The following is a 27,360-nucleotide window of genomic DNA, read 5'->3' on the forward strand; positions in this document are numbered from 1 at the left end:
CAGAACAGTTTACACATGTGACGGAAGGTGCATGTAAGGAATAATCGGGGCTACATTGTTTAACGTAAAAAAAGGAATGGGGAAGAGCCTGATTGTCCACTCCTTGCTTAAATTTACTGCTCTCCCATTCATATACTCAGGGCAAATCCTGGGAGTTATTTTTAATTTTTTCTTTTCCTTTCTCCATACCCACTGTATGAGTAAGTCTTGCTGATTTCATCTCCAAAAATAGGCTGGGCATGGTGGCTCATGCCTGTAATTCCAGCACTTTGGGAGGCTGAGGCTGGAGGATCACTTGAGGCCAGGAGTTCGAGACTAGCCTGGGCAACATAGTGAGACCCCTGTCTCTACAAAAAATAAAAATTAGCTGGGTGTGGTAGCATGTGCCTGTAGTCCAGTCCCTGAGGATTACCTGAGCCCAAGAGTTTGAGGTTGCAGTGAGCCGTGATTGTGCTGCTGCACTCCAGTCCGGGCCTCTGAATGAGACCCTGTCTTTAAAAAAAATAAGATTGTTGGTGGCTCACACCTGTAATCCCAGCACTTGGGGAGGCCAAGATGGGCAGATCAGCTGAGGTCGGGAGTTTGAGATCAGCCTGACCAACATGGAGAAACCCCTCCTCTACTAAAAATACAAAATTAGCCAGGTGTGGTGGCACGTGCCTGTAATCCCAGCTAGTCAGGAGGCCGATGCAGGAGAATTGCTTGAACCCAGGAGGCAGAGGTTGCAGTGAGCCGAGATTGCACCATTGCACTCCAGCCTGGGCAACAAGAGCGAAACTCTGTCTCAAAAAAAACCAAAGAAAACAAGATTGGGAGGCTGAGGCGGGTGGATCACTTCAGCCCAGGAGTTCAAGACCAGCCTGGCCAACATGACAAAACTGTTTCTGCTAAAAAATTAGCTGGGTGTAGTGGTGCGCGCTTATAGTCCCAGCTACTGGAGAGGCTGAGGCACGAGAATCACTTGAACCTGGGAGGTAGAGGCTGCAGTGAGCCAAGATGGCACCACTGTACTCCAGCCTGGGTGACAGAGCGAGACTATCTCAAAAACAACAAAAAGTGAAAAAACAAACAAACAAACAAACAAACTTTCTCTCTCTGTATGTATATGTAATCTGCCTGTCCCTTTTCTCTACTGCTACCGCCCTGGTCTAAGTCAAGATCAGCTCTTGCTTGTATTGCAGCCAACCAACTGGCTTTCCATTTTCCTCTCTTATCCCTATCTCCATCTTCCCACCCATTCTCCACAGAGCACCCAAATTTAAAATATAAATTAAATAGCATCATTCCCTGGCCTAAAAACCTTTAATGGCTTCCCTTTGTATTATACTAAAAGGAAAAATGCAAACTCCTGACAACGGACCCTTAAGATTGCATCATTTGACACCTGCTGACCTTTTTAACCTTATTGCCCTCCTGTTTACGAAGTTCCACATTAGCCCTCTTTCGTTCAGGACAAGCTCCTTTCTATCTCAGGATCTTTGCATAAGCTGTTTCCTCTCCTGGGATACCCTTTGCCTGGATGTTAAAACGACTCTTTCTAGTTTATACTTTAGGTCTCAATTTTTAAAAATGCCACCTCTCAGATCTTCCCCACTTACTATTCTTTTTCTTAGTTAGCATCCTATTCATTCTTTTTCACTTGTACAATTATTTGATTACTTGTTTATTATCCGTCTCCCAGATTGTTGATTTCAGTGAGGGTGGGGACATTATGTTTGCTTATCACTGTACAGCCAAATACCTGGCACAGGGTAGGCACTCAATAAATGGCTGTGGCAAATGGGAATCTCCAAGATATATATGTATGTGTAAATATAATCTAAAAAGGCAATTAGAAGACTATATATATAATGCTTTATAAAAACCATATATGGTTGTATATAAATACATAGAAAAAAGGCCTAGAAAAATAAACATCAACCTATTAACTGTGGTGAACTGTGGAGGGGATTGAGTGGGGTTGAGGGCTGAATAGTGACTGATTTTTTATTCTATAAGCTTTCAGTTGGTTGAATTTTTTTCTTTTACATTATCTACTTGTGTATTCCTCCTTTAAGAGAAAAGGAGGAATAAAAATTGGGTAGGGAGGGGGTAGACTGAAGTTTTTTTTTGGAGACAAGGTCTCTTTTGCCTAGCTCAGATTGCAGTAGTGTGTGATCACAGTCTCAACTTCTCAGGCTCAATCAGTCCTCCCAAGTAGCTGGGACTACAGGCGTGCACCACCATGCCTGGCTAATTTTTGTATTTTTTGAATAGACAGGGTCTCGCTATGTTGCCCAGGCTGTTTTTGAACTCATGGGCTCAAGCAATCTGCCTGCCTTGGCCTCTGAAAGTGTTGAGATTACAGGCATGAACCACTGTGCCCAGCCAGACTCAACTTCTTTTTTTTTGAGATGGAGTCTTGCTACGTCAGCCAGGCTGGAGTGCAGTGGCGTGATCTTGGTTCACTGCAACCTCCACCTCCCGGGTTCAAGCAATTCTCCTGCCTCAGCCTTCCGAGTAGCTAGGATTACAGACGTGCAAGACCACGTCCAGCTAATTTTTGTATTTTTAGTAGAGATGGGGGTTTCACCATGTTGGCCAGGCTGGTCTCAAACTACTGACCTCAAATGATCCACCCGTCTTGGCCTACCAAAGTGCTGGGATTATAGGCGTGAGCCACCGCACCCGGCCAGACCCAACTTTTAATGGGGGGAAAAAAAAAAGAAAAAAAGCTCCTCTCTTACTTTTCGCACTAAGCCAAAAGAAAAGTGCGAGAGAGAGAAAGGGCACCAGTGGGGTCAGCAACTGGCCACTGCCCTGTGCCCTGTGCTGAGCTTGGCACTGTTTCCACAGTAAAAAGAATCCTAAGAGATGCTCTTTTGCCCTGAAGCTGTATTTTAAATTATTTAATGTAGGCATGATCCTGGTCCCGCAGATACAGGCAGGCTATGTATTTTTAGTCTCTGTCATTTCCAGGCCAGTGAAAGCTGCATTTCCAGCCTTGGCACAGCCATAGCCCTAGAAGTCCGCAAAGAGAATAAACCTGAGCTCTAGGCTGTGCTGCATCTCAGCTTCTCAAAGTCAAGTCGTTCAGCAGCTATGACCACCGTGACAATCATTTTCTCTAGGTTCTTGCCTTCTAGGAATAAGGATAGCTAATAATTTTAATAGCTAACATTTATTGTGTGATAATGGTATACCAGGCACCATGCAAAACACTTTACACACATTATCTCATTTAATCATCACAACTCTGTGAAGTACTTGTTATCTCCATTTTATAGAAGAGGAAACTGAGGTCCGGGTAGGTTAAATAGCTCACCTAGGATCACACACTAGTAGGTGGCAAAGTTGGGATTTGAGTCCAAGCAGCCTGATGCCAAAGCCCAGTTTTTTTTGTTGTTGCTTTTCAGACAGGGTCTCACTGTCACACAGGCTGGAGTGCAGTGGTGCAATCTTGGCTCACTGTAGCCTCAGCCTCCTGGGCTCAAGTGATCCTCCCACCTCACCCTCCCAGGTAGCTGGGACCACAGGTGCACCACCACGCCTGGCTAATTCTTGTATTTTTTGTAGAGACAGGGTTTCACCATGTTACCCAGGCTGGTCTCGCACTCCTGCCTTGGCCTCCCAAAGTGCTGGCACTGCGCCTAGCCCCACTTTCTTAACTATAGTTTCCTTTTTGCGGGGTTGACTCTCCTTTGCTCTTACTACTGCTTTGGAGTGGATTGAGTGGATTGTGGCAGAATATAGGGGAAAGTTTACCAGACAAGTTCTCCTTTGCTAAGAGGTGTGGTGGAAAGATTTGGGCTTTAGAGTCAGCCAGATTTGGGTTTGAATCTTAGCTATCCTACTAGGACATCTGCTATTCGAGAAGTTTTGTTTTCTTGTTTTTTGTTTTAAATTTACTGCGTGCTCTTGATATCACTAGGTATATAGTGGTGAAAAATCTAAGAATTCCTTTGCCCTCATAGAGTTTAGAGGAAAATACAGATATTAAATAAATATTTAATTATGATATATTCTTGGAAGGCAAAGAACAGGTTGTTAAGAGAGAGTGTAACAAAGAAGGCTTTAGGTTGGGAAGTCTTGGGTCTATTCTAAATGTTCATTCCATTTTCTTTTCTTTCATGATTTATTAAGTTAATACGTCATAGGTGCCTGCTGTATACACAGCACTTTCCCTTGTACTTTGGGGTATACAAAATAAATAGAAGATAATGCTTGCTATCTAAGTTGGAGAGACAAAATGTGTATGTACTTAAAACTATATTTTGAACTAGAGAATTAAAGCAAGTGCATGTCCTCAGGTTGTCTGTGAGACTCTGTGCTGTATTTTATCTATAATGTGGGAATACTGTTTGTCTTGCCCAATCACATGCTTTTGTGAAGACCAAGTGAGATCATGCGGTGATAGGGTGCCACACAGCTATAAACACAGAAAGATTGGAGAGCTAGGGGAGGATCAGTGTGGTACAGGAGTGCTAAATAGGCAGTGCTTTAAGGAGGACAGGGGATTTAGTCAGGTCTTTAATCAGCTGTAGATCAGGAGAGAGGAGATTGTTCCAGGCCAGAGCTGTATGGGAGGGAATTAAGGAGGAGGAATGAAGCAGCTATATGAGGGGCAGCCAGGAGCCCTGCTGCTGGAATAGAGGATTTTAGTTATAGACAGATGTGAGCTTGGATCAGGACAGATGGCCAGTACACACTGAGTTTTGTCTGAACATTTCTTATTTTTTTGAAATGGGCTTGCTCTGTCACCCAGGTTGAAGTGCAATAGTGTGATCATGGCTTACTGTAGCCTCCAACTCCTAGGCTCAAGCCGTCCTCCATTTCAGCCTCCTTAGTAGCTGAGACTACAGTTGTGCTTCTTACTTTTTTGTAGAGATGGTATCTTGCTGTGTTGCCCAAGCTGGTCTTGAACTCCTGGGCTCAAGCCATATCTGCCCACCTCAGCTTCTCAAAGTGCTGGCATTGTAGACATGAGCCATCGTGCCTAGCCTGAACATTTCTTGATTGTTAGAAAAGGGACTTTCCTGCCCAGGGTTTCAACAGGGAATAGAGAATAGTTGGTAAGTGGTCTCTGGCCATTCATGAGTTTTCTCATTTAGAGTTGAATGACTGAAATATATGAGAAATAAATGCTCAATCCTCATAGGTTAGAGAATCAGAATAATTTGATTTAAGTGAAACTGGATAGAAAATGATCCCATGTGTTACCCTTGAACTGCAGAAGTCTTCAAATGTAGAAGCTTCCATTTCTAGTCAGCAAGTTTTGAACTAATTCTTTCCGTTGCCAGATCTGTCTTGCTTTCCTTTAAAAAAAATTATTTTTTGAGTTAGGATCTTTCTTTATTGCCCAGGCTGGAGTGCAGTAGTGTGATCATAGCTCACTGCAGCCTTGAATTCCTGGGCTCAAGTGATCCTTGCACCTTAGCCTCCCAAAGTGCTGAGATTACAGGCATGAGCCACCATGCCCAGCCCATTTTTGCCTTTCTTTAGGGTAAAATGTTGTCTTGTACTAAATAATTTTTATTATTAACAATGCCTTGTTCATAATAGATGCTCAATAAATATATCTCATTTCATAGTAACAGTGTCCAATGTTTGTGAGCCACTTTATACCTGCTAGTGTTTTCTTATACATTGTATTTTGGGGGGAATGGCACTCTTCCAGCTAATCATCCAGGCCAAGCACTTGGAGTTAGTCTGGGCTGCTGTCACTCTCACCTTTCTATCTGTACTACCACTACTGTAGTTGATCTTCAGCTCTTGCCTGGTCTGTTGTAATGGACTTCTTAGCAGTTTCTTTGATTCATTCTTGCAGACCCACTTACCACAAGCCATCATCATAGCCGTATATAAAGATCTGGGGGATGAGTTTTCTAGGAAGAGAACAACTTTTGCAAAGCCCTGGGGTGGAAAAGAACTTTGCACATTTGAGGAACTGCAAGAAGGCCAGACTGGTCTACAAGGATGCTGAGGAGAGTCCGAGAAGATATAGGAAAGGTGAGCAGGGCCCAGATTATGTGGGACCTTGTTGGCCTTGGTAAGGAGTTTGGAAATTAATTGTAGGGAAACTTCTAGGTATGCTTTATAAGGTTAAGAGTTCTCTTGTCTGCTGTGTGGAGAATCCTGGAATCTGTCTCCCTTATGGGCAGCAGTTTGGCCTGAGTGAGATCCAGGCTTCTCGCTACACTGTCCCCTGCAGGGTGATGGTGGCTTCTGCCCTTTCAGGTTTGACTGGTGCTCAGTCCTCACTCCTGTACCCCCTCTCAGGCCAGAAGGGGCAGTGCCTCTGCTAGGCTAGGCTGGCCCCAGTGTTTGGCGTGCCTACCAGTGGCCTGAGCCTATAATTTGATGGGTTGGCTGGTTATAAAAATAAAAAGTGTGACCTATAACTATAGCTGAGTGGATTCAGTGAAGAGGGAGCTTTTAATTTGCAGAGGTTCTGGACTGTACTTAACTGGAGGAAAAATGTGTCTCCTCCCTGGGTGCTGTTCCATTTTCTGTCTTTAATACTTGCTGTGGGGTGGGTTAGGGTTTGTGGGCCTGGGAGTGAGATGTGGAGGACTTTAGGGAGATATTTGGAGGGAATGTTAGGGTTCAGCAACAGGTTTATAGGGCTTTCTGGAAAGTAGGCATTATTCAGTCTTGCTTCTCATGTAGCCCCACTAGGATGGAAGCAGAGTTTAAAAATCTTGGCATGATCACTCATTTATTCATTCAACAACTATTTATTGAGTGTTTACTCTGTATTTTAGACATCAGTGATACCACAGTGAACAAAAAAGACAAGCCAGTCTCATAGCATTCACATTGTTGTTGGGGAGAACAATAAACAAATCTACAGGTATATAATATAGTGTTAAGTAGCAAGAAGTACCATGAAGAAAAAGAAGGTAAGATAAAGAGATAGATGGTCATTGGGGGTTATAGCCAGGTGTGGTGGCATGTGCCTGTAGTCCCAGCTGCATGGGAGGCTGAGGCAGGAGGATACCCTGACTTTCGGAGGTTGAGTCCAGCCTGGACAACCCCGTCTCTTAAAAAATAAGAGAGAGGGGCCAGGCGCGGTGGCTCATGCCTGTAATCCCAGCACTTTGGGAGGCAAAGGTGGGCAGATCACGAGGTCAAGAGATCAAGACCATCCTGGCCAACATGGTGAAACCTTGTCTCTACTAAAAATACAAAAATTAGCCGGGCGTGGTGGCGGGCGCCTGTAGTCCCAGCTACTTGGCAGGCTGAGGCAGCAGAATCACTTGAATCCAGGAGGCGGAGGGTGCAGTGAGCCGAGATCGCGCCACTGCACTCCAGCCTGGAGACAGAGTGAGACTCCGTCTCAAAAAAAAAAAAAAAAAGTAATGGGGAAGATATTTAGATAAGATGATAAGATTATCAGGCAGTTTTGGGGGTTGAGCTATAAGAGAAAGTGAAACTTTCCATGAACTTTGGATCCCAGTGCCTGAGTGTGTCTCCAAGGAAGGGGCTCCCTATGGCAGTGCAGCCAGTCTGGGTGGGGATCAGAGTCAGTACTCATCTGGGGGTCCAACTGGCTCCCAGCCTCAGGTGGGCCCCAGTCAGAGCCTGTGGTTGATTCTTCCTGGCTCCAGTTGTCAGAACTGTCTGCAGGGCTGGGTAGGGTGCTGATTAACTGTAAATAGATACTTGTCTTTCCTAGGCTTCTCAAGTCTGATTCTTTCAAGATTTCCTGAAGTCACTCTGTGTGTTCTGGTCTTGAAGAGAAATATGAAGTCTGGTCTGGGAAGCAGCTGCAAGGAGTGTAGGGATGGATGCTCAGCCAGGCCTTTTTAAAGAGTTTTGGGGCTCAGTGACTGACATAAAGGTGCTTAATACTTTTTTTTTTTTTTTTTTGGAGATGAAGTCTCGCTCTGTCACCCAGGCTAGAGTGCAGTGGCGGAATCTCTGCTCACTGCAAGCTCCGCCTCCCAAGTTCATGCCATTCTCCTGCCTCAGCCTCCCAAGTAGCTGGGACTACAGGCGCCCGCCACCACGCCTAATTTTTTTGTATTTTTAGTAGAGACAGGGTTTCACTGTGTTAGCTAGGATGGTCTTGGTCTCCTAACCTCGTGATCCTCCTGCCTCGGCCTCCCAAAGTGCTGGGATTACAGGTGTGAGCCACCACGTCCAGCCAGGATGCTCAATACATTTTAAGTAGAAGGCTGGACACAGTGGCTCATGCCTGTAATCCCAGCACTTTGGGAGGCTGAGGCAGAAGGATTGCTTGGGCCTGGGAGAGAGGCTGCAGTACGCTATGATCATGCCACTGCATTGCAGCCTGGGTGACAAAGTGAGACCCTGTCTCAAACCCTCCCCCTCCAAAAACCAAAACATTTTAAATAGAATTTTTATTTATTTATTTTTGAGACCGAGTCTCGCTCTGTCGCCCAGGGTGGAGTACAGTGGCACAATCTCAGCTCACTGCAACCTCTGCCTCCCAGGTTCAAGTGATTCTCGTGCCTCAGCCTCCCGAGTAGCTGGGATTACAGGCGCCCACCACCAAGCCTGGCTAATTTTTGTATTTTTAGTAGAGACAAGGTTTCACCATGTTGGCCAGGATGGTCTCAAATTCCTGACCTCAAGTGATCCCCCTGCCTTGGCCTCCCGAAGTGCTGGGATTACAGGTGTGAGCCACCGCACCCAGCCTTAAATAGAAATATTATTTGAAGGCCATTAACTTCTTGAATCAGAGATCTAGTATTGAGGAGCCTAACAAAAATATTTAAGAAATAAGAATTATTGTTGAAGGGTAGAGACTGTTTTTCTGTACCTTGAAGTTGTAAAGTCACTGAACAGCACGTACTAGTCACCTTTCTTTTATACTCAATAATGTTGGCCTAGTCATGACCTTTCCACAGGCTTTAGGGACCTCCAGGTACTGGGGTAATTCTTGGCTTTTGTTGGCCTGCCCTTTAGCACATTTTGTCTCTTGTGCAGCCATGGAGGGACATTATTATTATTATTATTTTGAGATAGGGTCTCTCTCTGTCACCCAGGCTGGAGTCCGGTGGCACCATCTTGGCTCACTGCAACCTCCACCTCCTGAGTTCAGGTGATTCTCCTGCCTCAGCCTCCCAAGTAGCTGGGACTACAGGCGCGTGCCACCATGCCCAGCTAGGGATATCGCCATGCAGCTTAGGCTGGTCTCGAACTCCTGGGCTCAAGTGATCTGCCTGCCTCAGCCTCCCAAAGTGTTGGGATTACAGGCGTGAGCCACTGCTTCCGGCCTGGACCTTATTTTAAAACTGGGGGCGTTTACCAAGGGTAAAACGATCATACACCAGCTGAGGTTGAGACCTGTGCTCCTGGGATTTTATTGAACTCTGGGGTGGTAGAGTTGCTGTTATATGGGCTCATTTCGTAGACTCGAGATCACATACTCCTCTCCCTTCAATGCCAGCCCTGAAGTGAGGCCCAGACAATGTTCTAGAATGGATGGGCCAGAGATATCTGACCAGGAAAGAGCATCTTTGTTTGGACCCCTTCTGTGTCCAGAGTATGCTTGGGCCCCTTACTTTGGACAGACTTCTCGTTTGTGGTTGTGGTTATTTTGTTTTTACTTGCCACTCAGCAGAATCAACATCATATAAGCACTCATTATCCTCAGGCCCTTGGCAGGCAGGGCACTTGGTGAATCTGCTCCCTCGTGAAGTGCTCACGTCTGCAGATTATTTTCTGATGGCATCTGTCATGAGTTCCAGATTGATGGTCCAATAGCAGCTATGAATTGCTCCCTTTGGGCTTGTTTAATTATTGCTGGCATGGTGGCTGACTAAAGAATTAAGAATCTCTTGTGCATTTATGGGGCAACAGGTTGCGGTGGCGTCCCAAAGCATTTATCTGTCATTTCTCTAGAATGTCCTTGTTAAAAGTTTTGAGCATCATCTCAGAAGCTAGAGGATAACCAGCTAGACAATGTCCAGTAGAATTTGGCTTCTCAGTTGATTCTTTCCAAGAATTGTAAAGAAAGCATCTAGTACTTGTTGCCTACAGATCCAGGGAAATGTCAAGTTGGTGTCATAACAGTACAAAAGCACTACCAGCTGCTTCTGATTGTCTTGGAGGCAAGAGGGCAGAGAGAGCCTTATTCTGTGGCAGGGCGGCTAAAGAATCACATCAGCACTCAGGAGGGCCTCTGAGGTGGTGAACTGAGAATGGTTAAGGTGTCAATTTTCCCTGCCTAGAGACAGAGAGGGGGCAAGATAGCAGCCCTCAAAGACTCAGCAAGTGCAGCCTAGTACTCATGCACTCAGCAAGTGCTTAGAATTGTGTTAAGAGCTAGAGAAAGGTGACTAAGACGACAGTCATCCTGCCCCCAGGAGTTCAGTCTAGAGGGGGAGACAAACACATTAAACATGTAATTATAACATAAAGCTGTCTAAGTGCAGTTCTGTAGAGATGCAGGAAGCATCGGGAGAGCACAGTAGAGAGGTGGGGCTTGGGGAATACTGCCCAGAGAAGGAAATCTCTGCTGGCTAAAAGGGTATTTAGGAGTAGGACAGAAGTTTGGAAAAGAAAGCATTCCAGGTAGAGAGGACAGCATGAGCAGAGGCATTAAATTGAGACAGCATGATGTGTTCAGAGAACCCTCTCAGAGCTGCTCAGTGCCGTTGAAGTGTAAAGTGTAAGGCAGAGACTCGTGGGAGGCAGGGCTCAAGTGGTAAGGAGGGCTTCGAATGCCATGTGGAAGAGACTGTACTTTATGTGTTTCATAGTCAGATTGTGAGTTGTGGGTAGGTCAGTCTGGCAACCATGGGAAGGAACCAGAATTGGAGGTGGGCAGCTGAGTGGAAGGCCTTGGCTCTGTGGTGGTGATGATGGGAGCCTAAACTGGGACCAGTTTGCACAATGGAGATGATGGGACAGTCAAATAAATGTTAACTATTAATAAATAGTTAAATTTTCATGACTGATTAGATTTTATTTCAATTTTTGATGGCTGATTAGATTTTACATTGTGAGGATAGAGGTGAGGGAGAAGGGAGGCATTGAGGATGGCACCCAGATTTCTAGCTTGCTAGATTAGAGTTAACTACTCTAACAAGGGAACACAGTAGAAGAAATATCTTAGAAGGAAAAGTGATGAGGCCACTTTGAGACACATGAGGTTGCAAAGCCTGTGGAAGTCTGGGTGGAATGTCTAATGGGGGTTGAGTATTTAAAGCTGAATCTCAAAGGAGAAGTCTGGGATAGAAATACATATTTGAGAGTCATCTATGCCTACTGTCAATAAAAATGTGAGCTTTTCTCCAGTCTCACAGCACAGCCCTTCAGTGATGGGGAGGGACAACTCCTAGGACTTATGTAAGGTCACAAGGAGAGAAGCACAGTTGTTGAGAAGAGTAGTTAGTTGAGGGGGCCAAAAACAGAGATTTGTGGCAGAAGTGGACCCAAGGAAGTTAGGAGACAGTAGGGGAAGTGAGGAATCTGAGATGAGGCGGGAACACTAGAGATAACCTGGCAAAATCTCTCCCATATCTCTCCACAGATAACAAAACCCTGGCCCCAAAAGGTTAGAATTGTCCCAGATCACTCAGCTGCTCAAATAGCAGAGCAGCTTAGTGAGTTGACTTCATTTCACTAAGTTCTGGTCTCAGTTTTCCTGTGAATCCCCTGGGTGGCTGTTGGTTTCTTGATTTTATCTTTTGAAGGGGCAAGGGTGCAACTGCTCTAACCTACAGAATTATTAGATCACATGAGATGAGGGAATCGTACTTTACGTATGTTTAACCTATACTATTCAACTATACATTTATACTCTTTTATATATTTTAAAGTACTATGAAATTAGGCTGGGCAGAGAGGCTCATACCTGTGATTTCAATGTTTTGGGAGGCCAAGGCAGGAGGATCAATTGGGACCAGGAGTTCAAGACTAGCCTGGGCAACACAGCAAGACCCTGTCTCAACCAAAATAAAAAATTAAAATAGGCGGCCATGATGGCACACACCTGTAGTCTCAGCTACTTGGGAAGCTGATGTGGGAGGATTGTAACAGTCCAGGAGTTCAAGGTTACAGTGAGTTGTGGTTATGCTGCTGTACTCTGTCTCTAAAAAAATAGTATGAGGGCCAGGCACGGTGGCTCACGCCTGTAATCCCAGCACTTTGGGAGGCTGAGGCAGGTGGATCACGAGGTCAGGAGATCAAGACCATTCTGGCTAACACAGTGAAACCCCGTCTCTACTAAAAATACAAAAACTTAGCTGGGTGTGGTGGCGGCCGCCTGTAGTTCCAGCTACTTGGGAGGCTCAGGCAGGAGAATGGCGTGAACCTGGAAGGCAGAGCTTGCAGTGAGCCGAGATCTAGCCACTGCACTCCAGCCTGGGCGACACAGCGAGACTCTGTCTCAAAAAAAAAAAAAAAGGATGAAATTGTATTTGTATTTTGCATATGTACTTAGAAGCTAACTTGAGTCAAATGTGACTCCTGGAGTAGGTCATTCCAGTTACCACTTACAGGGTCTTTCTCCTGCGCCAGGCACTGTGCAAAATCCCTTTTATTCATTTTTAAGAGGCAGATATTATCCATATTTTGTAAATGAAGACACTGAAGTTCAAAGAAGTTTCATAACTTTCCCTGGTTGGGCACAGTGGGTCACACTTGTAATTCTAGCACTTTGGGAGGCCAAGGTGGGAAGATTGCTTGAGGTCAGGAGTTCAAGTTCAGCCTGGGCAACATAGCGAGGCCCCGTCTCTACAAAAAAAAAAAAAAAAAAAGAAAAAAAAATTAGCCAAGCGTGGTGGCACATGCCTGTAGTCCTAGCTACTTGGAGGCTAAGGTGGGAGGATCACTTGAGCCCATGAGTTTGGGGCTGCAGGGAGCTATGATCGCACCGCTGCACTGCAGCCTGGGCAGCAGAGTGAGAACTTTCTGACTGTCTCGTGAAAAGTAACAGGATTCAAATCCAGTCATCCCTGATTCCAAAGCCTGTGCTGTACTGGAAAGTTTAAAATGCTACTCAGGCAGGACGCAGTGGCTCACGCTTGTAATCCCAGCACTTTGGGAGGCCAAGGCGGGTGGATCATGAGGACAGGAGATCAAGACCACCGTGAAACCTCGTCTCTACTAAAAATACAAAAACTTAGCCTGGAGTGGTGGCAGGCACCTGTAGTCCCAGCTACTCAGAGAGGCTGAGGCAGGAGAATGGCGTGAACCCGGGAGGCGGAGCTTGCAGTGAGCCGAAATTGCGCCACTGCACTCCAGCCTGGGCGACAGAGCGAGACTCCGTCTCAAAAAAATAAAATAAAATAAAATAAAATGCTACTCAGATGTAAGAATTTGTCACTAGGTTGTGTCCAAGAGGACAAGTTTCCTTGCATCTGTACTGTGCACAGTCTCTCTCTTACTCTGTGAAGCCTTGAACTTCAGATGTTCAGCACACATACTCATACTTGGTTCAGCCAGTTTCACTCAGTTGTGCAGAATAGGGAAGCATTGTGTAATGATCAACCAAAGCCAGTCAGATAAATCAAGTTGGACCTTCTCAAGTTAGAAAAAGAGATTTGTTTTCTTTGTAAGGAGATGGGCGAACATGGTAGAAAACCCTGTATGTTGGAGGCCACACGTCTGGGTTTGAATTTGGGTCCTGCTACTTTCTGTGTAACCTTGAGCCAGTTGGTCTCAGATTCTTAATTCCCTCATCAGTTAAACAGGTATAACATTTACCTCCAGTGGTTATTGAGAATAGTAAGTGAGAGAATGTGAGAAAAGTGCCTGGCATATAAAAGATGAGTAGTAATGTTTTTCATCCCTGTTCTTGAGTGAATATAACACTTAGGACATCAGACATTTCAAGAAGCAGAGAAGATTTGGGTCGTGGGGAGGGAACTCTCAAAAGGTTAAGTCTAAAGAGGTGTTTTTCCCTAGCTGTACAATCAAACGAGATGTAAAAAAGCTGGAACAACTCAAAAATAGCATTGGGCTGTGGGTAGCCTAGACCTCTATGTCAAGTTCTAGCCTTCAAAGCGTGAGAGGGGACAACATTGGGAGGACAGCTCATGGATCTAGAGCAGACTGAGGTTATTATGATTCCTCCCAAAAGAGGATAGAAGCACTGAGGCGCTGAGGATGTACCTCCATTTGAAAGCAAGGAAAGGCAGGACTTGTAGAGCCTCTCCCTAGCTGATACAACTTGCGACACAGATGTGTGCCTGTGCCAGACCTCAGTTTATCTTTCTATAAAGCAGGGGTCATGCCCTCCCACATGTGTCTGGAAGTAGGAAGGGATTCATTAAGTTTTATGGCTTTATAATAAGCTCTTAGATGTGTCACGAGACTCCTGGAAAGCCAGAACTGGGCCCTAGGCCAGTGTACTCGGTGCTGCCGCCCAGAATGGCCTCTGCTGTCTCTTTGGGCAGCCCAGAGTATTTATCTATTAAGCTTTTTCTGTGTGCCAGGCATACTTGCTAGGAACAAGTGTATTCAAGGCAAAGTCCTCAAGGAGCTTATATTCTAGTTCAGGAAATAATATAAAATGTGAAAAATGAATAACAATATGAGAGAGAAGTGACTTTTCCATGAAATCTTGCAATTGAAGGATCTAGCATCATCCTGGCCCAGAGTAGATGTTTATAAGCTTCAGGTTCCCCCTTGTTTGTAAATACAAGAGTTATCGCAAGGCAAAACAGGTCCCCCAGTTGGCGCAGTGCATGGTACATAGAAGACATGAATGTCACTGGGTGTGGTGGCTTACGCCTGTAATCCCAACACTTTGGGAAGTCAAAGTGGGTGGATTGTGTGACCCTGGGAGCTCGAGACCAGCCTGGACAACGTGGTGAAACCTGTCTCTACCAAAAAAAATTTACCCAGGCATGATGGTGTGTGCCTGCAGTCCTAGCTACTGGGGAAGCTGAGGTGGGAAGATCACCTGAGCCCAAGAGGTCGAGGCTGCAGTGAGCCGAGATCTTGCCACTGCACTCCAGCCTGTGTGATGGAGTGAGACCCTGTCTCAAAAAAAAAAAAAAAAAAAAAAAAAGACACAAATGCTGTTCAAAGAATGATTGAATATGAGTGCTAATGGGAGGTTAGGGCAGAAAACCCACAGAAATTCAGAGGAAGGAATGCACAGAGATCTGGGTTGTTTGGGAGAGGTTCCATGAGGAAGGTTGAGATGGTACTGATTGGTCCTGAAGGATGCATACAATTTGGAAAGGTGCAAAGAAGGGCTAATACGATTCATTGTCTCAGAGGAGACATTGTGAGGAGTTAAAAGCTTAGACTTTGGGGTCAGACTTGGGTTCAAATCCCAGCTCCACCGTATGCTTGCTTTGTGATGCGGGGCAAGTTCCATGGCCTTTCCAAGCTTTCATTTCCTTGCTTGTAAAATAGGGATAATGATAGTCCCTACTTCATAGGACTTTATATCATTGTTTTGAGAATTAGATGAGATAATTCATATAGAGTGCTTATCGCAGTTCTGTCAATAAATGTTAGCTTTTTTCATTATTACTGTTTTCATTTTAGTAGTGTTATTATTATTATCCTACTTATGCCACCTACTTACTTAGCTCATCATATCCTTTATCACCTGACTTTTCTGCCTGCTGTAATTTCCTTATACATACTTTCATGCCTTTGTAGTAAATCACTTACAGACTCCTGGATTTGTAATGGTGTTTTGTGTTGCCAGTATTTGCAAATACTGTCTCCTTGCCTAGAATATCACCATCTTCCCTTCTGCTCTTGCCTTTGCCTGATTCCTTCCCGCTTGATGTTTAAGACTAATTCAAGGTGGGGCACTGTGGCTCATGCTTGTAGTCTTAAAATTTTGGGAGGCCAAGGTGGGTGGATCGCTTGAGTCCAGGAGTTCGAGACCAGCCTAGCCAACGTGGCAAAACCCTGTCTCTACTAAAAATACAAAAATTAACCAGGTGTGGTGATGAGTACCTGTAGTCCTAGCTACTTGAGGGGCTGAGGCAGGAGGATCACTTGAACCTGGGAGGTCGAGGCTGCAGTGAGCCAAGATTGTGCCACTGCACTTCAGCCTGGATGACAAAGTGAGACCCTGTCTCAAAATAAAAATAATAATAAAAATAATGCCGAGTGTGGTGGCTCATGCCTGTAATCCCAGCACTTTGGGAGGCTGAGGTAGGTGGATCACGAGGTCAGGAGTTTGAGACCAGCCTGGCCAACATAGTGAAACCCTGTCTCTACTAAAAATACAAAAATTAGCTGGGCATGGTGGTACGCGCCTGTAGTCCCAGCTCCCCGGGAGGCTGAGGCAGGAGAATCACTTGAACCCGGGAGACAGAGGTTGTGGTGAGCCGAGATCACACCACTGCACTCCAGCCTGGGCAAAGAGTGAGACTCCGTCTCAAAAAAAATAAAATAGGCCGGGCACGGTGGCTCACGCCTGTAATCCCAGCACTTTGGGAGGCCGAGTCAGGCAGATCATGAAGTCAGGAGATCGAGACCATCCTGGCTAACACAGTGAAACCCCTTCTCTACTAAAAATACAAAAAATTAGCCGGGTATGGTGGCGGACGTGTGTAGTCCCAGCTACTTGGGAGGCTGAGGCAGGAGAATGGTGTGAACCTGGGACGCGGAGCTTGCGGAGAGCCAAGATCGTGCCACTGCACTCCAGCCTAGGCAACAGAGGGAGACTCCATCTCAAAAATAATAATAAAAAAATAAATCCTGTGACATTTCTTTCAGGAAGTCTTACACCTTACTTGACTCCACAGTCTAATTAGATGTTACCTCTTGGGATCCCACAGTAGTGTATGTGCCTCTTTCACAGCAATGCTGTCTATACTGACCCCTGATTTGCATGTATACCTTTCCTCAGGATATGAACTTTCTGAATGTAGTGACCATACCCTATTTATTTTGATATCGCCAAATTCTAGCTTGTGCTTGACATAGAGTTGTTTCCCAGCTAAATGTTGAATAAAAAACCAAACTGAAAAAACATAGGTAGCATTATGTGTAATATTTACTATATAGGTTCTGATTTAAATGCTTTACATATATTAACTTATTTAATCATCATAGCAACACTATGGGGTAAATACTATTATTCCTGCCTCCATTTTACAGGTGAGGAAACTGAGGCTTGCAGAGATTAAATAACTCTCCCAAAGCCACACAGCTAGTAAGTGGTGGAGCTAGGATTCAAACCCAGGTAGTGTGGCTTCACAGTTAGTGCTTTAACCACTACATTGTATGTGTGCCTCTAGGAGTGTCACTGAGATTTATGATAAACATATATATATATTGATTGTCCAAGAAAAGGTGAAGAAACATTAACCATAAGTCACAATTCCATGAACACATTTAAAAGTAATTAGTAAATGTGCGGAGACACTGTTAGGGGAGTGGATGTTACTACTGTCATTTATGAAGGATTTGCTAGAGATGGTAGATTTCACCTGTTGTGAATTGGAGGAGGAGCATGGCTGGCAATTCGAAAGGAGGTAATCTCTCTGGGGTACAATGGAGTAGAAAACTTAGGGACAGAAGGAATATACGAATGGAGAAATTTGATTTGCCCAATCTTTATTGCTCACCTAATAAAGTGCTAAACAAGCTGATGGTGATTCCTGTTCTCAGAAGCCTGTGTTCTAGCAGGTTATAAGAAGATGAGTCTGGTTAAAGAGAAGAGCAGGGAAGTGGCTTAGATTATGGCATAAACTGAAGTTGAAACTCAGAATGAAAAGTAGGAGTTTGCTGAGGGGAAAGCAATATATAAAGTGATTTGTGATATAGCACATAAGACAGATTATAGATAAGAGAACTCAGAAATAGTAAGGACAGTGGTAAAAAGTTAAAGGATCCTCCCTTTCCCCAGTTAACCAGGAGACCAAATAAGGGACTTGGTGGTAGGAGTGGTAGGAGCAGGATCAATCACTTATTTATTAAGCACCTGCACATGATTCAAAGAAGGATAAGACATGGCCCCTACCCTTAAGGAGTTTATGTTCTTTCTAGTTGTGAATAGAGAAAGCATATGCAAAAAAAAAAAAAAAAAACCCACTATGAAACATTCAATTTGTGCTAAAGGTCCATGGTATCAGTGTCCTGGTATTTTCTCTCTTGTTATTTCATCCATGTGGATTTCATTTCCAAGGTCACTTCATGGTCTAAAATAGTTGTTGAAGGTTCGTCCACTGTCTATATTCCAACTAGCTAGAAGCAGAAAGGAGAAAAGAAGGTTATATTCCCTCCCTTTAATGACATTTCTCAGAAGTTGTGCACACGACTTCTGTTTACATCCCACACGATCACATAGCCATACCTAAATGCAAGGGAAGCTGAGAAACATATTAATTCTAGGCTGTCAAGTGTCCAACTCAGCGTTGGAGGTTCACTACTAAGGAGGAGGAGGAGAAGAGGTTGGGGGGATAACAGGCAGGTCTCTGCCATTTTATTCTTTAAATGTGATTATGCTTGGAGCTCAAGAGAGGGGCTGATTATTTTAGGTTGGGTAGTCATAGAGCTACTGGATTTTAAGTCAGGTACTAAGTAGTAGGTAGGGAGTCAGCAGATTGGGGAAACATCAATCACAAGCAAATCCTAGGGTTAAGGAATGGGAAGAGTGGCTGTCCCAGGAGAGAGAGATTCCATAGAGTGGGAGAGGATGAGGCTGGTCAGAGAAGCTGGGGCCAGCCTGGAGAGAATCTTACCTCAGAAGCTCTTACTGTAAGATGCTAAGAACAATAGGCCAAGGAGCTCAGATTTTCTCATATAAATGATAAGGAGTCAAAAAAGATTTCTGAACCAAGGAGAAACATGATTTATCTTATGTGCTTGGAAGTTTGAAAGTTTCATTCATATGCAGGATGGCAGGGAGGAAAGTATTGGAAGTAGGGATGCCAGCTAGAAGCTTATCCCAGAGGGCGGCAAGTGAACAATAACGGCCCACCCAGGTGATGACAGTGGGAATGGAAGGGCAAATATAGATGAGAGACCTTGGGAGGGAGACTCACTGGGCCTGTTGGTATGAGGAGAAAGGGAGATGTGACCCCAGAAATATTGTGTCCTCTGAGAGGTAGCACTGCCCATTGGGCTCCCCAGGTGGGAGGACAGAACCTCATGAAGAGAGGGAGGTCGTTGGTTGGCTGCAGGGAGAATGCGAGGCTCTGCCCCAAGACTCCTTGGCTTTGGAAAATAAGCTGCCCCCAGCAGAATACTTTCCATTCTGCGTAACTGGGGAGTGTGTGGGTCTGGCTAACCACGAGGAGGGGCCGAGGAGCCAATAGACAGATCAAGTTGCTGTGGCAGTAGCTTTTTACTAGGGCCTGGGTGCTCAGTTGGGAAGCGCTGACAGAAGCTCCTATCGGAGATTGTGTATTTTTTGACTGGGCAGGCCAGAAAGGGTGGCCTTAATCAGGGTTTGGGGACCTCAGGGTTACCTGCAGAGGTTATCTGATGTCAGGTATGAGGCCAACAGTGTGGCAGAGGAAAGAGTTTGAGGCTTTACCAACTTTGGGGACATGGCCAATATCCTTTGCCTTCTCAGGATCCAGTGGAGGAATTCTCTAGGATGAAGAAGAGGCCCCGGGGGTATAATTGTATTTAGAAAAAGCCATCTCTTTGTTTGAATGATGCTGGCCTTTTAGGACCTCTCTTTCATCTGACTTCCCTGGTGTGAACTGCAGAGCTCAACCAGAGACATCTGGTGAATCCATTTCTTTTTCTTCCAGGCTGCTCAGGGACTTGGCCCTTAACTGCTCAGCAAGTCATTTCTGGTTACAGAGTCCTCAGTGACCACAAAAGCACGTTCTCCAGACATGGTTCCGAGCCTGTGAGAGCTGGCTTTTCCCTGGCAGCTCATCACCAGAGTGGTAGTTTCAATTAAACAAAACCTGCAAGGCAGATCTAAGATACTACAGACACTTAAGGAGCACCCATTTTTCTTATGCCTTTTGTCATGTGGTACCTGAGCAATTTGTTCAGATGTCTAACAGGGCAGCTGGGGCCTAGAGAAAGCTGTGTAGCTAGACTTGTACTCACATGCTTCTGTGTGTGGGGTCACATAAGGAAGGAGATGAGCAGTAATGGGGAGCTGCCCTGGGGAGGCTGTAGAGTTTGGCAGGACCAGGGCTGGAGGCCTAGAGTCCAGGGAGGTAACTGCTGCCTTCCATCCTTTGTATTCTTGAGTGCTTTGGTGTGGTGGTGGGGTGGTACAGCTGAAGTGTTTGCCCCTACTCTATCGAGGCAGGGCAGGGGGTTGCCTGTCCTTCTAGCCAAGTGTCATTGACTGTTCTGTGATTTCCTTTCTGCCACAGGATATAGATCTTTGCCCAGAACCTTTCATAGTTGACTCAGCCCATTTCAGGCTGTCTGTTTCAAGTTATCTTCTCCAAACCCGAGCTCTGGAGAGGAGGATGGGAGGGAGTCAAGGCAAGGAGAGCAGTCTTGAGCTTTGTCTCCCCAGGTTGGCAGCGAAGCCAGGCTTGGCCTTGGTCTGTGAGAGCTGCAGTGAGATCTGACCATCCATCTGTTCCATTTCCTCCCCTGTGCTACCCCAGCCAGTCACAAGGCTGGGGAAAAGTGTGGGTGTTTGGAGGGGCTGCCGTACTTCCCATGTCTGGACCTTTTAAAATTTTAGCTCTTGGACCTTTGATCAAACTCTCTGATTTTTTTTGATTCCCTTTTACAAAGGATTGCAGTTTTGAGGGGAGTTAGAAGGAGCTGTGCTGGAACAATGAGATAAACAAACAGTGACGTGGAGGCGGCGGCGGCAGCAGCAGTGTAGGCAATGGGCTGGGCCGGCTGGCCTGCCGTCTGGGCGGGCTGGGTGGAGGAGGACTCCCGCCCTGCTCACTGGCCAGCTGGCTTGTGTTAAAGTGTTGGCTGAAAATAACTCTCATTGTCTAGGAGCTGCTACTGCGGCAGGACTGGCTGTGGCCGCCAAGGGGCCAAGGCAGCAGGAGCTGGTACCTCCCACCTCCTTGGGCTCTTGCCCTTTGGGAGCAGGGCCCAACTGGCCACAGCTGTGCCTACTGCCCACCAGTAGAGACATGTGGAGGCCGTTCCTTACACTCTGTCCTTTTGGCAGCTAGTAATGGGCCTTTGTGCCTTGTGTTGCCTGCTTTGCCACTGGCTTGGGGCAGATCTGTTGGTTTGTGAGGGGGATCCTAGTGGGAACATGGGAACATGGGGTGGGAACACTGTGTTACAGCTCCTCCTTCAGCAGTCTTCTGGACTCCCAAATTTTGTGTCCTCTTGCCACTTTCCATCTTTGCTCATCTGCTCAATGAGCTGATCTGTGGATGCCACGGAGGACTTGGACCTGCGGTCGAGGGCTCAGCAGCACGTTGAGAAGTGTGTGGTGCCCAGGACAGCACTCATTTAATCTGTGGTGCGGTTCTAGATTCAGTTTCTCAGGACTCCCTGTCCCCATGGGCTGAGTGTGGGGGCTGAGGCTAGCACACTTGGGAGAAGACAGCCATAGGAAACCTGGTGGGAGGTGGTTCAAGAGGGAAAACATTAGTAAAACTACCTCTCACTTTCTGTATTTGCTCAAAACAAACAGCCCCTGCTGGAGCTTCCCTAAAGCCTCCAGTTTCTTTCCCAGGAACATTACAAGCGTCTCTCTCCCTGTCTCTCGAAGCTATGCCATTTTGGTCTCTGTTCCTAAGATTTATCATGATAGGGACCAACAAAAACAGTTGGGAATTTTTGGTGGTTCCTATTTCTGTTTTTTGGGTTTTCCCCAGGCCTGGCTCAAGAAGACTGTCAGAGTAGGGGCAAGTCCCAGAGCAGAGCTCACAGCTTTGAAGGAAACTCCAAACCCTACCGGCATTTCCCTTCCCCTGCAGTGGGAAGGAAATGAGGAGGGGCTCACTGGGCTGGGGGTGCAGAGTGGGAAAGGGAAGGGAACCTCTGCCACCAGAGCTGCCTCCCTCCTTGGCTTGACTGGGGCTGTCAGGGGTCAGGTAGAAAGTTAGGAAACCTTGCTGGAGGGACCAGGCCTTGCTCACATGCACCCCATTGTGCAGGGAGATTTGCCTGGCCTCAAACTGGCAAACAGAGCAGCCTTGCTGGAGAAGCACCAGCTCCATGCCTTTCGGCTTCTTCCCATTATAGGTTTTTATTATTAGACGTTTTGCTGGTTCCCTGTGATTTAGGAATCGATCCCAGAGTTGCTTTCAGTTTGAGTTCATCTTCCCCTTTTCCTCACATCTCCTATTGTGACTGTTTTGGCTGTGACTTACCTCCCTTACTTCTTCCTTGGAGTCTCCTGCCATGTCCCCCACCCCTCAAGATAATGATACCAAAATTGGCGCCTAGTCTTAGAGGAAGCCAGAGCAGGATCAGTGAAGGGATAATGGATTGCTCTGTAGTCAGAGTGTTGCGAAGCAATTGCTGAAGGTGGGATGGAGGCAGAGAGAGAGAGACAGCCTAGAAGCAAGAGGGCAGGTCCCTCGGACATCAGAACATGACACAAGATTTTCAGGAGGAAGCAGGCGGTGGGGGGGACTGTGTTGAACACCCACAGTGTTCCAGACACATACAGACATAAAATATTTATCTTTTAATCCTCAGCTAAAACCCTGTGAAGTAGTGAGATTATCTCCAGTTTATGGATGCGTTCACCAAGGCTCCATAACTCTGAAGAGCCCAAAGTTGATCTTGGGCCCTCCGACTTCACCCACATTTAGTGCCCTCTCCTTTCCAAGAAAGCCACTGCCTCCTTTCTGCTCAGCAAGGGTCTCAATGAGGAGTTAGCAAGAACTTAGCTCAGCTTCTGCCTTCTGGGAGCCTACAGTGTCTGTGGAACCACTGAAGAAAAAATGTCAAGGAAACAAACTTTTGACTGAGACCGGATCTGTGTCAAGTTTGCTCCTTTGCTGTCCCCGGAACTCAGGAAGTTGTCATTCCTAAGGGCAGAGAGGCTTCCTTAGGACATTGGAGCCCTGCCAGACTCACACACATTATCAGATAGAGGCAAAAGCCCTGATGCCCTTGTCTAGCAGGAAGAGAACTGTCCAGGCCAGGCTCTGGTTTATGTCCCCTTGGCAGGTGGCTCCCACTGGCAGCCAGTGACCCATTTCTTCTGAGAATGCTGGAGCTTGGGGGAATTCCCCTTACCCACCTCCTTCCCTATCACACTTCAGCCCAGAAGAAGCAGAGAAGTCTGAGACCACTGTCAAGAAAGTGCCACCCAAAGCTCTAGACAGGGGGATGTGGCTATGGTCAGACCTACTTCATGCCTCTACCACCCGTTTCCATACTTTGGGATCGTTCCTTCCTGGGGATCTAGAGTTTGACCAGGTCCCTGCTGTGCCTCTTCCATGCTTTTAGGCCAGGACTCCCCAAGGGGGTGACTTTGCCCAGTTTTTCAAACCGAGGGGACCAAGTGTTTCCTCATCAGTTCACCTGGTGGAGAAGTATGAGCCACAGCCGCTGACAGTGGGTGGCTGAGGGAGGAAGTTGGCATAGACAGGATGTGATGTCTGCCACAGCAGTGACAGGCTGCCCCCTCCTCCATTCCAGCAGCTTTCTTCCAGGGGAGACAACAGAAAACTATTTTCATGGCACAGACTTGGGAGAAATGGTCAGATGGCAGCGATGTGTTTAGGATATGCACAGAGCCAGGGCCAGTCCTGAGGACTATTTCTGCTCAGTTCTGTCTTGAGTTCATCTGGCAGCAGCCTGGCAGCAGTTAGGCTGAGTTAGGAGATCTGCTCTTGGTTGACCTTTGAGTCCTTGTTTTGTTGAGGCCTCTTGCTCCTGTCCTGCTGTCCACACGGGTATGCTGAGATTGGCCTTAACAAAGTCGTTTCAGAGAGAACATTCCAGGCTTGTGTTTGACCATCTTGCCATCCATCCTACATAGACTGTGAGGAGGACTCAGCCTCACTTTCCTGTGGAAGTTCAGGCAGATGCATAGTGCAGCAGGAACCATGGGGAGAGGTATGATGTGGGGCTTTCTTCCCCTTCTTTGTTTCTCTCACCTGCCCCACTTCTTTGGTCCTAAATTCTTCCATGTATAAATTCCAACTGAAGACTTCAACCCTACTTCCTTTTTGAGCTATAGTGACCTCGTTTCCAGCCAGTAGCTGGGCTTGTAGCTCAGACCTGGGACCTCTTCCACATAGGTTTATTATCACCTTACTGCCCCCACTAGATGCATATTGGGAGCTGGAGATGGTGAAAATAGACATAGCACTTTAGGGGCTAGATGAGTATACAGCTGGTTTAGGAGTATATCTGAGTTATGTTTATAATAAATAGATAATATGACAGAATAAATGTTTAGGGATTTTCTTTTGGTTCCATCGAAAGTTAGAGGACCTCCTTCTAGGATTTGTTTGCCTCTTCTGGAATAATGCAGGGCCTATGTGACTCCTCAGGGACCCTGGATGCACACAGTTCATGTTCCCAGGGATGAGGATGCCAAGAATTGGGCAGAGGTAAATGAAGTGGTCATGCTTGGGTTACCAGGGAGTTAGAGCTGAACCTGGACAGTAGTTAAAGGAGAGAAAGATGAGAGGCAGCCTTCTAGGTGGCTGGCACTATGCTTAGGAAGAAGCTGAATTTGTGGGAAGTCACATGGGTGATCACGCAGCTGCGACACTTTGGGTAGGGGATCATATTTGATTCAAGATTACGAGGGAGCAGGTACAGTGGTCTGATTAAAGTGTCAGACTGCCTTTATTCTTTTTTGTTTGTGTGTTTTGTTTTGTTTTGTTGAGTTAGAATCTTTCTCTGTTGCCCAGGCTGGAGTGCAGTGGCGTGATCTTGGCTCACTGCAACCTCCACCTCCCAGGTTCAAGCAATTCTTGTGCCTTGGCAACCTGAGTAGCTGCGATTACAGGTGTGCGCTACTGCACCCAGCTAATTTTTGTATTTTTGGTAGAGATGGGATTTTGCAATGTTGGCCAGGTTGGTCTTGAACACCTGGCCTCAAGTGATCCGCCCACCTCGGCCTCCCAAAGTGCTGGGATTACAGGTGTGAGCTACTGCATCTGGCCCAGACTGCCTTTAGAGGTAAGGGCTGTGACCTGGAACAAAGACAGCCAGACTGATGAGAAGAAAGGTTTGACTGAATGGGGATAAAGGTAGGGAACGTAGCCTCCTAGCATGGGTAGGGCTAGTCCATGGAGGAAGTCCTTAGGCTTCACTCACTCATTCTCTCGTACCTTATTCAGTCACCAGACAGTGGTGAACAAAATAAAATGATTCCTGGTCTGTCCTTCAAATAGCCTATATTAGAGTGGCTTGCCAAGGGGTTAGGGTGCTTTGCTGTGTCTTAATTAATTGGGAGGTGTTTCATAAGAAATTTGCTACTAACAATTAAAGTCTGGTACTTTTGTGAATTTTTGCCTAAAAATTTTTTTCCAAAAAAATTTAAGCAGTTATCTTCATGCTAATGTTCTTCTCATTCACTTGTGTGCTGATATGGGCAAGAGGGTCACAGTTATAGCATCTACATAGGTTGTGGGTGGCTCAGGATTTGCCCATGGGAATGGATGTTGTAGGCAAGTTGCCCATCTCTCAGGTTATGGGGGAAAAGCAAACTGAAAAAAATTGCTGCATTAACCTGGTGGGTTTTCAAATTTTTTGACCCATCTCATGTTCCCGTCACATTTTATGGTATGACGTATGTATATGACATATTTGTGTATATACATAAAATAGAAAAGAAACTAAAGCTTCACAAAACATTATTTATACTTCCTACTTGCAATGAATTCTGGTATCTTCTATCCTATTTTAATCAGCTTGTTTTCATTTAAAATAGAGTTAATTTTGACTGATTAAATTGATTCTACTACCAGTGGTTTGGAAAACATTGCTCAACCAAACATGAAGGGGAGGCTGGAGGACTGTTCTACCTTTCCAAGCCTGCCTTATCAGCGATGGAGTGTCAGGGTGAAGTCTGCGGGCCCAGTAATGGAAAGGTGTGGGCAGTCTAGTCTTTCTCTTTTCCAGATGAGGGGAGGTTTCAGCCTTGTTGACTCAGGTTCTCTCCTCAGAGCTCCATGAACCTGCCTCCAGACAAGGCCCGGCTCCTGCGGCAGTATGACAATGAGAAGAAATGGGATCTGATCTGTGACCAGGTATGGGGTTTGGGAAAGAGGAGGGAGGTAGGGAGTTGTGTCTTGGGCTGGCTAAGGCTGTGGGGCCAAAGGCATTGAGTACAGCCTTGGGTTCCTTGAGGAACCCTGGCCTAAGCTTGGCCTCATCTGTGTTCACTTTCTTTTCCAAGAGGATTCTCATAACAGAGACAGAGCTGGCAGGCCAAGTTCCCCTCTAGCTCCCACAAAGAGCTGTCTTGATTTCTTCCAATGGGCAATAGTATAAGGGGATTTGTGTAGATCAGGGGTATAGGATTGGCTGTGCAGGTTCAGGGCTATGCCCGGTAGGGTGCTCAAAGGACTGTTGATCTCTCACTCTGTCTTAGCCCTGGCAAATAGCAGGGTCTTTCTCATTATTTCAGGGCCTCTAGGAATGAGAAGCCCCAGACTCTAGTCTTTTGTTCCCAAATCTCAGAAGAGTCAAGGTCTGGAAACTCTCTGCATGAACAGTGTTGAGAGCTGGAAGAGAATAGAAATCATTACTTTGCTCAGAGTTGAGAGTCTTCTAACACATATGACCTGGCTCTTTCCCTTGCATGCATTTGAAGATCATGAGTCACGAGTCTGTGAAATGAGACAGGACTGTATGCAGGGCTGGGAGAGTTGGCTTTTACCTTTTTACATCTTGGTAGAGATGGAAGTATCTGGCAGTGTGGGTAGTGTGTTTACCCAGCACTTTGCCATGTACAATTTTATTATTCCTTTTCAGGCTCTGGGTGAAATAATAATAGGTAACATTTATTGAGTGCTTGTTATGGACCAAGTACTCAACACACTGAAGTATCTCATTTAATCATCACAGAACCCTCTGAGGAAGGCAGTGTTGGCATTTTATAGATGAAGAACCCAAGGCTCAGTAACTTGCCTAATGCTAGTAGGTGATGAAGCCAGGGCTGAGCTCAGGCAAGCAGATGCCAAGTCTGTGTTAACTGTTCTGTTCCACTGCCTCCCCAGGTCATGCTGCTTGACATAAGCTAGGAGTATGCTTCAGAGATCTTAGTCCAAGTCCCTTCTCCAACAAAGGTCCATATCCTTGTGTTCTGCATTAAGAGGAGTTGGTTAGCACCTGCTTGGGGTTTGGAGAACAGTAACCCTTTGATATTGAGGTTCTTTAATTGATCTCTGTCTTTCCTAGGTCAGATAATTTCAGCTGTTTCTCACACCTTTAGTTTTTTTCTTTGATTTGTTTTTAGGTCCTACTCTCTAACATTATATCATTCTCCTGGACATTTTTCAGCCCCTCCACCCACCAGCTCTTCAGATATCTTGGTGGTGGCAGCTCTAATAGGACCAGAATGCTAAGGGGTACTCCCTGAGTTTCTTTTTGGGTCAG

The 27,360-nt window shown here is 46.0% G+C and overlaps 1 protein-coding gene across 4 annotated transcripts in view; it reads left to right on the forward strand.

Moving 5' to 3' along the window:
* Positions 1-27,360, forward strand: part of FMNL3 (formin like 3) — a 62,483-nt gene that overhangs the window by 13,024 nt on the left and 22,099 nt on the right. For all 4 annotated transcript variants that reach the window (XM_004053083.5, XM_063694649.1, XM_004053084.5 and 1 more), the window contains exon 2: positions 25,926-26,009. In XM_004053083.5, the coding sequence (XP_004053131.1) occupies positions 25,926-26,009 (84 nt within the window). The remainder of the gene's footprint in view (positions 1-25,925; positions 26,010-27,360) is intronic.

Source organism: Gorilla gorilla, chromosome 10, assembly GCF_029281585.2.
Source record: "Gorilla gorilla gorilla isolate KB3781 chromosome 10, NHGRI_mGorGor1-v2.1_pri, whole genome shotgun sequence".
Classification (NCBI taxonomy): Eukaryota; Metazoa; Chordata; class Mammalia; order Primates; family Hominidae; genus Gorilla; species Gorilla gorilla.